This window comes from Phodopus roborovskii, unplaced genomic scaffold, assembly GCF_943737965.1.
Source record: "Phodopus roborovskii unplaced genomic scaffold, PHOROB, whole genome shotgun sequence".
Lineage (NCBI taxonomy): Eukaryota > Metazoa > Chordata > Mammalia > Rodentia > Cricetidae > Phodopus > Phodopus roborovskii.
This window is the reverse complement of record NW_026126517.1, coordinates 25,950,331-25,967,132: the sequence shown is the minus strand read 5'-3', so window position 1 is coordinate 25,967,132 and position 16,802 is coordinate 25,950,331. Positions and strand designations below refer to the sequence as shown.

Sequence of the window (16,802 nt, the reverse complement as noted above, 5' to 3'; positions counted from 1 at the left end):
GGAACCACAATTAGGGTATCAGAAACACCAAAGGCAAGCCAGTGAGTGTCGTTTTTAACCAGTTTGACCATTTTACTACTTCCGAGCATCAGAAGCATCCAGGCTGGAGAGCTCACTTCTTGTCCTCAATAAAGCGATTAAGCTGAATGGGTGCTGGGGAGTATTATTAGGCTGAGCAGGGCTAAAAATAGGTCCGCTCTGTTTTCTGAAAGCCACAGCAGGCCTGGAGAGGCCGCCAGGCTTGAGGTGCCACTGAGGGGGAAGGAGGAAGGGAGCAGGATCATGGCAGGCCCTTGGGCATGGGATCTGAGATGGGGTGGTGGGAGTAGAAGCAAGGCAATCAGATGGAGAGACTTCTCAGCTGTCATCTAAAGTGGCATCACAACAGATAAGGTGGCTTGGTTGCTTCTCTATCTGTTTGAAGAATCCTCCAGGAGAGAGGGGGTAGAGAGAGAGAATGAAGGTATTAATTCTAAATGATTGGCAGGTCCAGATTTTAGGGTGGATTCCTGGGCCTAAATTTTACCTGTTTAGAGACCTTAGTGTGTTGTAATGTTCTAGGTAAAGGGGTCCCATTAGGGGAGTGAGTAAATCGGAGTGTTCTCAGAGGATATGCAGAGGAAGGTGGGGGGTTGGGGAGCCAAGAGGGAGGATGCTTTCAGCAAAGCCTTAATGTACCAAGGATGCCCAGGAGAAGTGAAACAAAAGGCCTTCTTGGTCACTGAAGGTCTTTGGAGAGCTGTCATTTGTTAACGTGAGAGTCCATTTCTCTCCTTTGAGTGAATACTTAATGTTTCTTGTGACAGGGCATTTCACTTCCATATATGCCAAGAGGACAGTGTCTGAGGTGACAGCCTGGCCTGGACACCTGGGAGAGATTGGTTCCCAAGTGCCATTTCTAGATGAGAACCCCCAACTTTGGGGGGTTTTGTACAGCTCACACTCAAGGGAATAATACAGAACTGGCCTGCTGAGCCCTGGGAAATGATTTCTCTATCTATATGTGCTCTAGTGGTCACACCTGTTACAGTGTTTGAAGTCCTTAGAAAGGATGTGTTTTGGCATGTGTTGAAGTATGATTACTACTTAAGGGAAATTTAACATGAGTATGTGCGCATGTGCATGCGCGCGCGTGCGTGTGCACACACACACACGGACGCACGCACGCACGCATGCATGTACACATGCATCACAAAGTTGTAAGTGGCATTGGAGAGGTGGCTGGAGTAGGGAGAGAATGGGGCATTCTAGAAATCAAGGAGCTGAGAGATAGATCTATCTATATGGTGATGCCAAAGAGATCTGCCTATATGGCAATCCCAAAGATATCTATCCATTTTGAGAAGACAGGGCATTCACCTTGGTGAGAAAAGAAGGAATAGACTAAAGGAAGAATCAGAATGCTTTTGATGGAGGGAGGCTTCTCGTCCCCAGAAAATAAGTCCAAACTCAGTAGCTCAGTAGGAATGTCAGGGCTGATGGGAGCATGTAATGGCAGGCACAAGCTTTAAGCTTTATAGGGTAGATGTAACTCTAATCCTAGCATGGCATCTTTGCAGTAGTAGCTCTGGTTTCTCCCTCCCCCCCCAGGACCACACCCCTCCTTACCCCCCTTCCCTTATCCCTCCTTACCCCCCTTCCCTCTCTGTCTCTCTATCTCCTGAGACAGGGTTTTACTATGTAGACCATGCTGGCCTCAAATTCACAGAGATCCTTCACTACCTCTACCTCCAAGTCTAGGATTAAAGGCATGTACCACCACAGCTTGCTGGGTTTTTTTCCTACTGTCCAAGAAGCCTTGTGAAGATGAAGCTTAACCTGGGAAGTATGGTCCATGTGTGCAGGTGTATTCATGTGTCCATGTGAATGCATCTAGGATGGCAGCCTGGGACCAAGCCTTGTGAGGATGTGTCAGGTGTGTGGTCTTTAAAGATAAGAGGAGGTCCAAGGCTTAGGGACAGAGTTTTGAGGTTGCTTGGTGTCGGGAGAAATCCCTCTTTCTATTCTGAACCTCTCACCTGAACATCTAAAAGTGAGGTCAGCAAGGAAGACATCTAGAATTTGAGTTCTTATATCCCATAAAATGATTGAAATTCCCATTGTTATTTCCCTGGCTTTACAAAAAAACCTAGCCAGATGGCAATGCCAACTCCCTTAGACCAAAACGCTTTGAACACCTAAAAGTCCAGTGTCCCTGGGGCTCAGGACTCAGCCTCCAGTGTGGCCTTTTTGGTGCATTGTGGACCCTGGCTAATGATTGCTCCAGCACCGAACTCTGCTCCATCGGGCCACCTGATAGAACAGGGTATTTCCACCAGAGAGATGTCCCTGCTGCCCTTGCTGCAGCCAGAGCCACCCTTGCCAGTGCCAAGCTGTGAGCAGTCACGTTTCATTCCCTTTTGTAAGCATGGAAGCTTGCTTTGTATGACCTTCCAGATGCATTCAGCATTCTCTGTTCCCCTCCCTCTCTTTCTCCCGCCCTCCCTTCCCCTCCCTTATTCTCTCTCCCCTTCCCTTATTCTCTCTCCCCCTCCCTCCCTCCTCCTACCTTCCTCCCTTCTTCCCTCCCTCCCTCCAACTTTAAAATCTGTCATTTACAGAGAGATAGGCAAGGCTCACTTATGGTTACACAGCTCAGGTGGTGACAGTCAAAGACCCTGAGTGCTCTTCCTTGTTACTTGTGAAAACATCTTAGTTGTTCTTGAGCTGGTCATTTACCATGCTCTGTGTAAGTGTGGCCCGGCCTTCCTTCTCAAGCAGTGGGGTATGTATCCAAGAGCATCAGGTAGTGTCTCATCTAGCCAGGCCATTCACTTTTTGTAATGGCTTTTCCCTCAGGAGTTGGGGATAGAAGGGGAAGCACCAACCTGGGGGCATGAAACTCGTCTGTAACCACCCTACTGATGATGACTTGGGCTCTTACTATGCATCATGTTCTTCACAGTTTCTCATTTAAACTATTGTGTGAAGGTGAACAGTACCCTTTAAAAGAGAGATGAGAGGCTTCAGAGTTCATCCTGTACCACTAACAGTAAGCAGAACCTAGCACCACAGCACTGTAGGACTTCCCCAGGCTTGATCATCAGCCTTGGTCCCCATGTGTGGAGGAAAATCTCTCCATTCACAGCCCTTGTAGTAGGAGGCATCTGTGGGCTCTTGTGCTATTCACTATGGTGCTTTGATTGCCCAGTCATGGAAGTTGCTAAGGGGAAGTGGGACCAGAGGCTATAGTCAAGACCCTCCAGATAAGCACTCTTAGATTTGAGGATGGAGAGAGAGAGAGAGAGAGAGAGAGAGAGAGAGAGAGAGAGAGAGAGAGAGAGAGAGAGAGAGAGTTTGACTGTAATCAATTGACCACCAGACTTGGATTTTCTTTGACATAATTTAATGTCAGTGGATTTGTGTGTTACCTTCTGGGTGGCTAAGAGAAGATAATGATGCTGTTAAAAATTGTGCGAGAATGATGATGGGAATGGACTGGGGAGGCGCCTTGCTCTTGACCTCCCAGACCTTGTCTGTCCTTGTAACTGTTGCTTTATACTAGGGTCCCCTGAGAAGCACATTGCTAAGTGGCACCTGTCTTTCCTTAACTTCTATGGAATAAAGAATTATTGGACTAAATGACTTTTCTTCTTTCTTTTTCTTTTCACTTTTCTGGGGTTGGAATATGTATCCTAAATGTTATACTATGTTCCTTGCATGCACTTATTTGTTTTATGCCTCTTATATATTAACTTTGGGGAATGTAATGAAAGATATGTTGATGTTGATGATAGCTAACATTTATCATGTAGCTACCATACACATGTGTGGGGATAAAGACTTTACATGTATAATTTAAATTAACTGTCCCTTAATCACAAAGAAAATAACTTACTCATTCAGGATGATGGCTAGGGATGTAGAATTGAGACTTGAACCTAGGTTTCTTTAATTCTAGAATGCGTGTTTTAGTGACATTGCTATTCAATTTCCACTGTGTATGTGGTGGGGGCTATGTTTCTAAGCATCATGCAAGCAGAAAGTCAGCCTTTAACTCCTGATCCCCTTGTCTCTACTTTCAAAGTGTTGAGATTATGGTGTGAACCACCCAGCCAGACTGTAATGCTCAGAACTGTGGCAGAAGTTCTTTCAGAGCCTTTCTGATTCAGGTGGGAACTCAGGACAAAGTGTTGTTCTTCCTATGGGACCTGCGACCGAAACTATATGATTAGGGCACATACTACTCTCCCAACTACTGTAATGCCTTAGTTGGGTGGTGTTCTCTCAGATCTAGCAATGCCTTGCTGGTGCCCCCAACCCAACCCAACCCAACCCATCTTGTGCAGTGTTCCCTGAGCCATCCACAAGGTACCAGCCTTTACCCAAGTCAACAGTTGAACCTACACATAGCCACCCTTAGCTCACAGGACACTCCCATGCCCATAGCCCTGTGGCTTTCTGCACCCTCCCTTTGATTTAGGACATTGCATCTCTGGCCTCTCTGCCTCCTGTTCTACAGTGAGTGAGGTCAGTGCCCCCACTGCAGGGTCAGCTGGAACAACTTAGAACCATATCCTGGATCCCCCCCCCCCCAGGACTGTTGACCTCCCATCCAGTGACATCTGCCCACCTGTTCCCCTTTTCCTGTCCCGTGTGCCTTCCAGAAACTGATCCTTCCCAGTTTTTCATTTTTGTTGATAAAGGAGAAAGCTGAGAGCTGAGGAGAGCCAAGGAGGGCCTGAGGCTACAGGCAGCTCTCTCAGGGAGCACACAGCTCCTTGAGGGAAGGAACACACAGTGCTGGCCTTTGGAACTGGCAGCCAGTGTGCTGTTCTCTGTCTGATAAGAGGTACTGTAAATAAAACTGTACACCGTGGCCTGTTGTAAAATGCCCGAGTCTGCACTCATTGTTCTGACAGCTTATGCTTTTTTTGGGTCTGCTGTTTTGGTACACTCTGTACTTCCTTATGTAAGCAGGCATGCATATCTCATCAGAACATTCAAGATGTTTATTTTAAAATTGCAGGGAATTTAAAAAAAAAAAAAAAAGGACACACACACACCACTCAACATCAGATGCTGGCAAGGCACTAGGTGTCCCCGCCCCCCCTCCCCAGTTCCTTTTTTTTATTATTAGCTTGGGGGTTGGGGAGGCTTTGAAGAGGGAGGGAACTTTAAATTTTTTTCCTTTTCTTTTGGCTTTTGCCTTTGCTTCCCTAGAGAGACATCCCTCTGCATCTGATTGTGTGTGGTATCTCCTATTAGCTTCTATATGCCTAGGACTCCCCCCACCCCCCACCCCCCTGCCAGCCCCATTTCTGGTTAGGAAGACAAAGGAGGAGGTTCTATATTTTTATCAAGAAGACTAGGCCAGAGGAGGAGGCCACTGTGGGGAGTATCATGGCTTCCACTGGCCTCAGCCCTGTTGTCATTGGAACCCTGACATTTAGATCTACCTTTTAGGTTTTTGTTAGTGCCTCTGGCTGGTTTGGGTTTGAGTTTTGTGAACCAGAGAGTTGGGAGTGAGATACCCCCTCCCCACTTGCTGAAACCTTAGACCAGCTCTAGCCTCAGCCAGACTGTAGTAGCTACATCTTCTCACCAAACCTTTACCTGATTCTGCATCCATCTACACATGGCAGCTGCCTAGCCAGGTTAGCACTGGGAAGTCAGTGGGAAAATGGTTCTGTTCAGGCGACTCTCTGTACCTCATCGTGGTACTGAGAACTTCCTTGGGCTCTGGGATGTGAGGGTCCCTGGGAATATGGGAGGGGCCGGGATGTCTGTTTGTCTCTAACAATCAGGCTTGTTGACCCTCAGATAAACTTAGGGGTAAGAGTGTCCCACAAAACAAATCACTGCCAGACAGTGAATGTCTATCCTGGACTCCTGAGGGAAGTCTGCCTGGGGATGGGAGGCTCTGTGTATACTAAAGAGAAGGGGCTTGCATCTATGGGGGTGCACAGTGAGCCAAGAGGAATGGGAGCACCATTTTCTTCTTTTCCTATGAGCTTCCTGAGTCCCAGAGAGAAAGCATGTCCTGTAGTTTCTACAAAGGGGCTGTAAGAGAACCCAGACGGTGTAGAGTCGGAACTCTGCCACCCCCAGGCAACAGCTTGGCAGCACTCTGAATGCCCACTGTCTCCTTCCCAGGTCAGTTATATACCCCAGCCTACTCCCGCAGAGCTTCCAATGTGCTGGGGAAGACAGAGCAGGGCCCAGAAGCAGGCCCATCACAGGGGGCTCCAGGGGCTCCTTCCTGGAAGATTTAAGAGCCGGGTAACTGAATTGCTGTTGATGCTGACATATTAGTCCTATGGCAGATTTTTCTTTTCCCCTCAACTAGACAATCACTCATTTTTAAATCAAGAGGATGAGGAAGGTAGGTAGGTGTGTGTGTGTGTGTGTGTGTGTGTGTGTGTGTGTGTGTGTTGAAATATGTCTTTACAAAATGTGAGACTCACTTTATACAAGATAAATGGCCCTCAAATAACAGTGCATCGAATCTCAGTAAAATCAATCATACTTTAATTGCACAAAGGCGGTGTTTTAAAGGAATACCGGGTGGCACTGATGGGGTAGCTACTGTTTACTGGTCCTCTGTTTCCACCCAGTCAGGAGGCCATGCACTTGAGTCTCTGGTTAACTCTCTGGGGGACCTACTCTTCCGGATCCCATTTTACAGATGAGATGGCACACTCATGGTTAGATAGCTTCCTGAGTGTCAGAGCTAGTGAGTTCCTCTGCCAAGATCAGGGCTACTCTGTTAGACCCAGCTCCCAAGCCCTTAACCACAATGTAACCTCCTTTGAAGGTATTAATAACTTCAGTGATCTCCCGACAACAAAGAGTTTTGTATTTATTAATTTTTGGTGTCTGCCTCAAAGATGCAACACAGAGGTCGGTGAGATGGTACACTGGGTAAAGGGACTTGCCACCAAACCTGAGGACCTGAGTTGTATCCTTGGGACCCACATGATGAAAGCATGCCCCACCCCACATAAATGAATGAAAATGCACTTTAAAAATGTAGAGAGTATTAGACAGGTAATGGCCAATCCCATTTTATAGCCAGGGGGCAGTAGGTTGATTGAGGTGAAAAGACTTGAATGTGGCATGATGTCTACAGCATCGAGTGTTTGACTCAGCCCTGGGCCCCAATTCTCCTTGGTTCACTGTGATGATGAAAAGGATTGGATGGGGCCAGCTTCCCGTCCTTCCTGTTTCTCTCCCTCTTCCATTAAACGTCTCTGTCTCAAGCGGTCCCTTTCTCAACTCTGTCTGCCACTCCTCTCGCCGACCCCAGTTTCTATCCACCCTGGTCTCTTTGTTCCTACTTTGCCAAGAGGATATTCCATGACAGTGGTCCTGCTTCTTCCTGCCTCCTCTCCTCCATTTTCCCCACCAAGATGCCGACTCGTCTGAGGCTACTGTTCTGACCGCCCCCCCCACACCTAAAACAGCAGCCCTGCCCTTTATCCCCATCACCAGCTGTCTCTCTACCACACACTATTACCTGACTTGTTTTGCGTTGGTTTAAAAAAAAAAAAAAGCACATTTGTGTCTTGATTATAAGTTCCATGAGGACACTGCTGTCACCTGCTTTTACTGATGGGTAACCATCAAGCAGCCTCATGTGGGAAGGCTATAATCGTCATGACCATTTTGGAGCTGTGTCCCTGGAGTTTTTTTTTTTTTTTTTTTTTTTTTTTACAGCTCTGTGATGAGCCCCAGGACATTTTGTGTGGGTAAATATCTCTGTTTGGCTCATAAACACCCACGCTCTTTCAGATGGCATGGCCACCTTCGACACTCCACCCCCAACCTTTCCATCCATGCTTCTAAATGTATCAAGGATGGATGATGTCACTGTAATGCATTTCAGGAATGGCCGTGTGGGTTATACACATTTGAGTTGCTTTGAATGCAAACCTGACATCATACCGAAGGCGGCAGTGAACAACATATGCACAGTAAACAGCCAGCGACTGTCTCATTGATTAACAGATGAGGCCTCTATTATCGATCAAAGCTTGGTGAGGAAATTTATCACTTTTAATTTCAGGGCTGCCAAATATTTCTGCCTCTGAGCCAGCCATTCCAGAGACAATTTAATGTACAGCCTTCTTGGGAAAGGGGATTTCATCTGGTGTCTGATTTGCTCTTAGTTCCTCCCCCTGCAGAATCTCAGGACCTGAGTGTCTCTAGGCAGGTGTAGAAGGAATACTGGGGCTTTGTGAATGGGAGCCAGCAGCGGGAGCCATCATCTGTGGTATCCAAGTGGACCATGGAGGCTGACCCAGAGGCCTTTGGGGACAGGGACTTTTCAGATGCTGAGCTTAATTTCATGACTTCAGCCAGTGTGGAATGAAGGTGACATTGAAGGCCACCAGATGTGGTCAAGCTGGAATTGAGGAAGCAGTCTTTTAGTAGATGTCCTGTGCTAGTCTTGTTTTTATCTTCTTCTGAACCCTGGGTGATGGTGCACATTGCCCTTCATTTCCTCCCTCCCTTTCCCCGCTCGTCTGCCATGAAAGTGAAATGCCACTCACAGCCCCATTGATGGCTGTTTCTAAGAACCTCTCCACATCAGGTCCCTTTGAAGCTCACAGCGCTATTGGGTTCCTAACTGGATTGTGATTACAGGGCTCCAAAGCAGTGGCCATGCCCATGAGATACTTGCCCCTCCCAGTCTTCTTTGGGGAGTTGTGAGAACAGATAGAACCAAAGAGAATCAGATCCCTCGCAAATCCACCGAAAATCATTGGTGGTTAATGATTCAGGCCAAGGGGAAGTTGCTCATTGTGAGGGAGCTGGGACTGCACCAGCCCAGCTCCCCCATCCTGACCCGCTCTGATTTTTGAAGCATTTCCTGTGTATCCTTTCCCCTGAACATGGATGAAAGTGGTCCTAGATGTTACCTCCAAACACACAGACACAGCTTTGCCACCATCCCTGTAGAGTTTTTCTTGGCTTGATTTTCAAAGCTCTGTAAGCCATGGGCCAGGTGCTTGGCCTAAGGATACCCTGTGGCTTTCAGGGACACCCAGAGGTTGTCATAGGCTTCCTCCTGCCTCCAGATGAAACCCAGCCACAGTCACCTGAGGCAGATGACTCTAATTATTTTGAAGTCTCTTCAGGAAAAGCAATTTCATATCTGTCCTGGAGTGCTTTCCCTCACATTCACTCCTGTGCTGAACACATACTAGGGTATACATAGCCTGTTTGTCAATGGGGGTACAGGTATCAATGAGACAGGGGTCATCACACTCTGCAGTCCTTATTCTCTTCATTGACAAAAACTGTTCTTTGGTGTTTAAGTCTCTGTAATTTGATCTATATTTCTTGAGGCACAGATTTTCAAACAGTTTTGTTTGACATGGTCTTTGTAGCCCAGGCTGACCTGGAACCCACCATGTAGCCTAGGCTGGTCTTGAACTTGTGATCCTGTTTCATTTTCTTGGGTGCTGGGATTACAGATGTACACAACCATGCCTATCCTCAGATTTTTTTTTAAACAAGTACTAGAATTATTTTTTTCTAAATGCAACCTGACATGAAGCCCTGTAATGAAATGGGTAACTGGATGAGTGGTTAGAATGGAGAGGGGAGCTTGCCAAGTTATCAATAAGGCACCCTTGCAGATGGGATCCTGGAAAATCTGAAAGTAAGGAGGATTAAGAGTTGTGGAGTCAGACTGTTGAGATTTGCATCTGTGTCTACCCTCTGTTCTGTGTGACAGCTGGCACATCCTTAACCTCTCTGAGCTGGTGGTTACCCATCTGTTAAATGGAGGGTAGTAGGGGGTGTATACTCCAAATGTTACTGTTAGGACTTGATGAAGTAATGCATATTCAGCATTTAGCATCCTGCCCAATATATTGTAAATCCATGGGAAATCCTAGGTGGATTGAAAATAGCAGCAGGGTCTATAAGTGTGCAAAGAATTGTCTGGCATTTACAAGGCTGTAAGGTACAGCTGAGACCCCCAGACACACAACAAGGAAGAGCTCAGACACAATGAATGGTACAGGGCAGGTTGGAAGGGGCAGAGCAGTGAGGGCTGGAGGGTGTTCCCTTGGTGCATGGTCTTGAACATGAAATGGCATGGAATCAACAGAAGCGAGACTAGGACAGACATATATGAGGAGCCGGGCAATGCCTACACAAGGTGCTGAGGGACAGTCTGACTATGGAGTTGCTTGGCTCCCTGGGCCAGTTTATATTAAATGAAGGAATTAAGAACCTGCACAGTTTACAAATCTCTTACATAAACAAGTATAAGGACTTACACAGCCTTCAAGGGAGGATCAGACTATCTAAATCCAACCCCGAGTCTTCCAGTGGTCTAGGCATGATACCAAACATGTCAGGATAAGTGAGAATTTTCCCTACACAACAGAGATGTCCATAGTGAAGACATTTTGAAGAAAAAACTCCAAGACTTGAGACTTGTGACCCTTAGATGAGATGCAGAAGACTACTGAGCCAGTGATGAGATGCTGTTTCACATTGACATGTTGTTTTGAGCTTTGAGTACGGCTCATGCTGGCTCTAAGAATACTGATGGAGTTTGGGTTGTCATAGGCTCTCACCATGAGTCAGGTGGATAACACTGTAGACAGGATGACAGTGGTTCCCCAGAGGAGTCAGGCTAGCAGGATGTTGTGGCCAGAGAAAGATGACACCTTGCCCAGCCATGAAGACATGGATATCAGAGCAGAGGCCTCAGTGATGACTAGGGATTGAGGGCCTAAGGGATGCAGAGAGAGGAGCTGTAGAAGGATGGGCAGTGATGAGGAGGAAGGCAGCCCTTTCAGGGAGCCACCACAGCCTACTCTGGCTAGAGGGGAGGGAGGTGCGGAAAATGAAACACGAGAGACAGTATGTCACCCAGAGCTGTGTGCATCCTAGGAAGAAGTTTGAACACAATCCTCAAAGTACTGGGAAATTCTGCAGGGGTGTTAAGTGGCCCCATGCAAGGGGCAGGTGGGAGGTCACCCATGATTAATTTTGCATATACTGAGTCAGAGGGTGTAAAGATATAAGTGGTGTGTACTTTCCTATGAAACACAAGGCAACAGATGTCCCCCCCCCCTTGTTGGTATCTTTTGCTCTTATCAATCCACCCAGCAGAGTTGGCCTTTCATCTTCATGAGACATCTTACCTAGGCTCTGTCTTAGTCATGCTGATTTTATTTCTTCTCTTCCAAGAGACTAGGGTGAGGGGGTCACCTGTCCAAGGCAGATCTGGGCTAGCTACTGAGGTTATGGATTATCTGCGAGTCAGAATCTTGTATCCGGACCACTTCCCTAGTACCCAGGACACTTCCCTCCCTAAGGACTCTGGTTCTAATGTTAGCCATTTATTTCTTTCAGCGGGTGCCAAAGCCTTTGTGTGTGATCAGTGTGGTGCCCAGTTCTCAAAGGAGGATGCTCTGGAGACACACAGACAGACCCATACCGGTGAGTGTCCCTGACTCCATTCCCCAGACTACCTGGTATTATAGTCCAAAGGAGGTCCAGGGATTGGGGGACATTCTCATCCTGACAACATGGTATCATTATGGATGGGAATGGGCTTGTGTTGACTCCTGTCCATGGGGCTGAGCAAGGGTTACAGATACAGAACTGAGTTGGGCCAAGATTCTGTCCATAACAAGCCACTGAGCCTCCATCTTCTCCAGGTGTCTTGTGTGCTCTTGCTGAGGCCCTGGGGAGTCCATTCCCCCTAGCTATTGGTCAGAAACCTCTTCACACTCTGGTGAAATTCAGAAACGCTGGTGTAGCCACACTGTCTGATCCTCCCTTCTGTAATAGGTTGAGTCATCATCTCTAACACATCCACCTTCTCACAGTATTAACTGACAAAGATAGAGCTCTGTTGGATTCCACAGTGCAGATTGCACAGCACCAGCATCAACATCATCTCATGACTATGATTGACAGCCCTGTTGCCTTTGTGGCCAGGATTCACATGGGTGGGTTGCTCAAAATGTGAAGGCACCATTCTCTTTGCTTCCTTTCCATGATCCCTCTTGGCTAGTCTGTCAGGAACCCTGTAAACTACTCTTAAGTCACAAATGAAGAAAAGGAGTCCTAAAAGAGGGCAGGAGCTTGCTGAAGTCAGGAGCAGAGATAAGTGTGACAGTTGAGAGGTTGGACTGCCCGGCTTTCATACTGACTGGTGCAGTTTTTAAATGGGTGAATTACTTAACCTCTTTTCATAGGTGACCCCGTCAATTAGGAAAGTGGAACAAATGACAGTATGAATCAGTCAAACAGTGTTTTGTAGGGATTAAATAAAAATATTTTACCTGAAGTTCTTCACAGAGTGGCTCATAGTACATAGTTAATGAATAGAAGGTTGACTGATACAATTTAACACATGTTTATTGTGTCCCTGCAATGCACCCAGGCTGCTGGGGGCATTTAGGATACAATTGAGTCTGAGACAGACAATTCTGACTCTCATGGCACTGAGGTTGTTGCTGGGACAATGTCAAGTTAAAGTGGGTGCAGCCAGGAAAAATTAAAGCAGATGAGCAGGAGAAAATGGGAGGAAGAAAAGCAGGTTCTCAGATAACATGGCCATGGACGAAGGCTTCTTTGAGAAGGTGATATCCAAGCAGATGCCTGAAGTGAAGGAAGAGCCACTCAGATGCCCCAAAGGTCTTGAGGTCAGGTGGGCCCCATAAGTTCAGAAGAACAGAGGGCAGGGCAGAGAGCAAAGTGGTCGATGAATGTGGAAATAAGGCAGGTCTCTCAACCCTAGAATTTGGGCTTTATTTTGTATTTTCAAAGAGTTCTTCTGAGGGGCATGTTAGTTAGTTATTTCATTTTATCAGTGACAAGTAGCTTAAGGATAGAAGGGTTGATTTTTGGCTTACCGTTTGAGGTTACAAGTCTGTCATGTCCCTCCTCAGGTAAACCTCTTTGGATACACCTTCTCAGACATGGCCAGAAATGTGTCTCCCAGGTGATTGCAAATCTAGTCATGTTGACATTGACTATTAACTGTCACAAGGAGAGGGAGAATATTTGGAGATCACATGTTAAACTTACAGCTAGAAAATATAAAGAGCTCTTACAAGATGAAAATGCAATATAAATAGCCAAAGTAGAAAATAAATAAAGGAAATGGCACATAACTCCAAAGATAGACATAGCCAAAGTGCATATAAAAAGATGCTCCATGCTATTAGCTGCAAGAGATGCAGATAAAACCACAGGGAGATACCACCCACCCACCAGCATGTGACTCTCCAAAAAGAGAGATAGTGGCAAGTGCTGTTGAGATTTCGGGGAAACCAAAATCCTCAAATGTTACCTGTGGGAAGGTAGAGGCAGGCAGAGCCACTTTGGAGAACCACCTGGAAGCTTTTAGGACATTTAAACATAGAATCACCAGATGACATGGCAGTTTTACTTCTTCCTGTCTACCAAGAGAGTTGAAAATCTGTGTCCATACAGGAACTTGAATGTAAGTATCCACAATGTCAGTCAAGTGGAAGTAACCCAGCGTCAATCAATACACAGACAAGCAAAATACTAGGTATACACAGTCAATGAATAGGGGTTGGTTGCAAAAAGGATTGAAGTATTGATACGTGATATAGCATAGCTAAACCTTAAAAAAAATATTCATTGAAAGAAGCCAAACAGAAAAGTCCATGTGTGTTATGGCCTCCATTCATATGTAATGTTCAGAATGGGCAAATTTGCATAGAACTTGGAGTACATTTGTAGATGTCAGAGGCTGCAGGTACTGGGGATAAGTAGAAGTTGACAGCTGAGGGATGCAAAGTTTCTTTGGGGGGAGACCAACATGTTCTAGAATCGACTGTGGTGATGATTATACAGTAAATTAAAATTCATTAAACTGTATACTTTGAAAGTATATGTTGCATATCATGTGTAACATAGCTTTAAAAGCTGAGTGAATCTGTATGTGAGGGCATATGTGATCTGTCATTGTCAGGAAGACTAACCACCTCATGTATTTTTGTAGACAGATAAATACAGATATATAAATACATGTAGATCTATATGCACACAAGCTTGTATAGTGAAGGGAAAGACACTCCATTGAGGAAATCTTAGAGAAAATTCTGGAGGTAAAATCCAGAACCTCATGTTTGCACTCCACCACTCAGCCACACCCCCAGGTTGCACTGGAGGATTTTGAGTGTTAGCAACTTGACTTATATGTGTGGGAGAGCACTCATGTTGGAGTTGACCATAGAGAACGCTCCAGCTGTTAGCTGCTTGTGAGACACCACTCCAGCAGCCCCTTAAAAGAACCAAGCATTCTGAAGGATGGCTGGGCTCAGCTGGGTGGTTTTCACTTGGACTCCCTTGTGGCTGCTGTTGGCTGATAGCTGGGGCTGGCATCCTTTGACTAGTCCAGGTGTGTGTCTTGATGACTTCTCCATGCACACATCTGACTTAGGACTCCTCCACCACGGCCTGTCAGCAATAGAACTGCCTCTGCCCGTTTCTATAGAAGACAATACCTCAGGCTACAGGAGCCAGAAAGTACATGATGCCAGCCCTATTACCAGCTGGGAAAACAACTTGAAGCATACAGTCTCACCTCTGCTCTATTTTACTGTTTAAAATTGTCACAGGTCACCCCAAATTTAAAGGAGTAGAAACCTAGACTTCCCTTCTCGATGGGGAAGTGGTGAGAACCTGTAGGGAAAGAGAAATTAGTGTCAGCCATCTTGGAGACAAACAACTACAGTGCTTAGAGGATCCAAGGAAGACTACATTGGATTCTGGTGCCTTTTTTCTTATTGCTAGATGGCACACAGAGACTCAAGAATCCCACTCTGGGAATTCTGACCTGGGGTGGCTGAGGGAAATTTTGAGCCTGCTTTTTCAGGTAGCTTCACCCTGTCCATCTGGATCAAATTTGAAGCAGCAGAAGCAAGCTTCCTTCCAAGTCGGGCGGCTGGGGAAGCAGTGTCCTGAGGGAAGCATCAGGTTGGTTGCTCTCAGACAGACCCAGGTGCTCACTGATCACCTGCTGTGTCTCTGGCACGTGTCTGGGAGGTGGTAACAGCATGGCCATATCCCAACAACACTGGGGCCCCAACCATGGTCTGTGAGCTTTGCTTTCTCTCAGAGACCTTGTGGCTTTCTGCTAGCAGAGCGAGGCTCTGTCTGAGAGAAGTCAGCTATGTGGCGATAAAGTGATGGATGTTTAGTAGACCACATGTAACTTCCTCAGTAAAGATTGAGAAAAACTAAGCTCTGGCAATCATCCCAATATTTCCACTCTTCACTCTTGCCTTCACTGTGGCACACCATGCTTTGAGCCTGTGGCCCGAACAGGTCAGGGAGAGCCTGTGCTGTCACTTAATTCGTGGCCCTGTCCTGGAAAGTCTCATGACCCACTTAACTAAGAATTCCCAATCCTCTGATGCCCACATCTTTATCTTGTGGAAGGATATAATTTCCCTGATTCAGAGTGGCCTGACATTCCCTGACCAAGGGCTCCACATGGGGAGGGAACAGCTAGCAAAGCATACTATGTGGGGTAAGAGCTGCTTATGTCCTGCAGGTTATTATTGAGCCCCAAACTGTATCTAGGAGAGAATAGCTGCAATTCCAGTGTCAGCTAAGCAGATGGTACCATCACCTCTCCCCCCTTTGACTCCACTTAGCCTGGATTTCTATCCGGGTGCACATAACACCCCCTGCACCCCGTCCAGAGATCTCCATGGGCTCAGGCTGGCGTTTCAGGGAGGCAGGCCATCCTTATGGTGGGGCTGGGCTCTGGCTTTGTTGTCACATTCTGGTTTTCTGTTTGGGTACAGCAAAGACTTTGAGGAGATAAACAGAGATCATTTTACACCTTTTATATTATGACAGATACATACTGCAAAACACTGCTGCTTCCAAAATGTTTGGGTTGCAGAGCAGGGAAGAATTAACAGCCAGGCAGCTCCCGGGAGGCTCGTGCCTCATTTACACATCAGAAGTTTTTTCTTTTTTTTTTTTTCTTTTTTCTTTTTTTACCCTGTTCAGTCAAACCAGAGTGAGAAAATACATGCATGTGTGTGCACAATCGTGTGCATGCCCAGGGCACCTCCTGGGTTCAGTAGCAGGACAGTCTTAAATTAATAAGTAGTTCTTTATGTCCAGATAAACTGATAAATACCATTAATGGCTTAATTTATACTCTGGGTTTGAAATTTGACACACGGACACTATCTTGGCTTGAGAAACACAAGTGGTTTTGTGCCCAAGGTTTTAATGACCAATCAGTAATATAAATTGCTACATCACTGAGCAGAAATAGCCTCTCCTTGTCATTTGATCTGGAAACTTCTCCGGCCAGGCAGCAGTTAATAAATTTAAAAATAATTACCCTCTTTATTCAAAGTCAAACTAATTAGGAGTGGGCTTTACAAATCATAATGTTGTTCAAGCCACTGTACATTCCCTCCTGAGACTTGAACAGGCCTTGGGGCAACAGACAGTGCTGGATGATGGTAAAAAAAAAAAAAAAAAAAAAAGAGGGCAGGAGACCTGTATTGGCTGCTGAGCTTAAGGGGAGTGGTTGGGATAGTCTTCCTCATGTCCCAGGGAGAAGGCCAGCGCTATCACAGAGAAGCCCATGAAGATTCCAATGTAGGAACCTTCAGTTCTGGCCATCTATATGGAACTCTGGGCAACCGCCTATTTTGGTGTGAATATGGGGAAATTGGGGTCAAGGCTGGTCTGTGTGGCAGGCAGGCTGAGAGACAGAGTCAAGGAGCAAAAGGGGTGGGCATGGTGCGCACTAGAAGCAGAGGGGTTAGTAGAGTAAC

General features: G+C 46.3%; 1 protein-coding gene across 2 annotated transcripts in view; it reads left to right on the top strand.

The window, feature by feature from the left end:
- Positions 1-16,802, top strand: part of Zbtb16 (zinc finger and BTB domain containing 16) — a 172,954-nt gene that overhangs the window by 104,422 nt on the left and 51,730 nt on the right. For both annotated transcript variants that reach the window (XM_051197368.1, XM_051197369.1), the window contains exon 4: positions 11,362-11,448. In XM_051197368.1, coding sequence (XP_051053325.1) covers positions 11,362-11,448 — 87 coding nt within the window. The remainder of the gene's footprint in view (positions 1-11,361; positions 11,449-16,802) is intronic.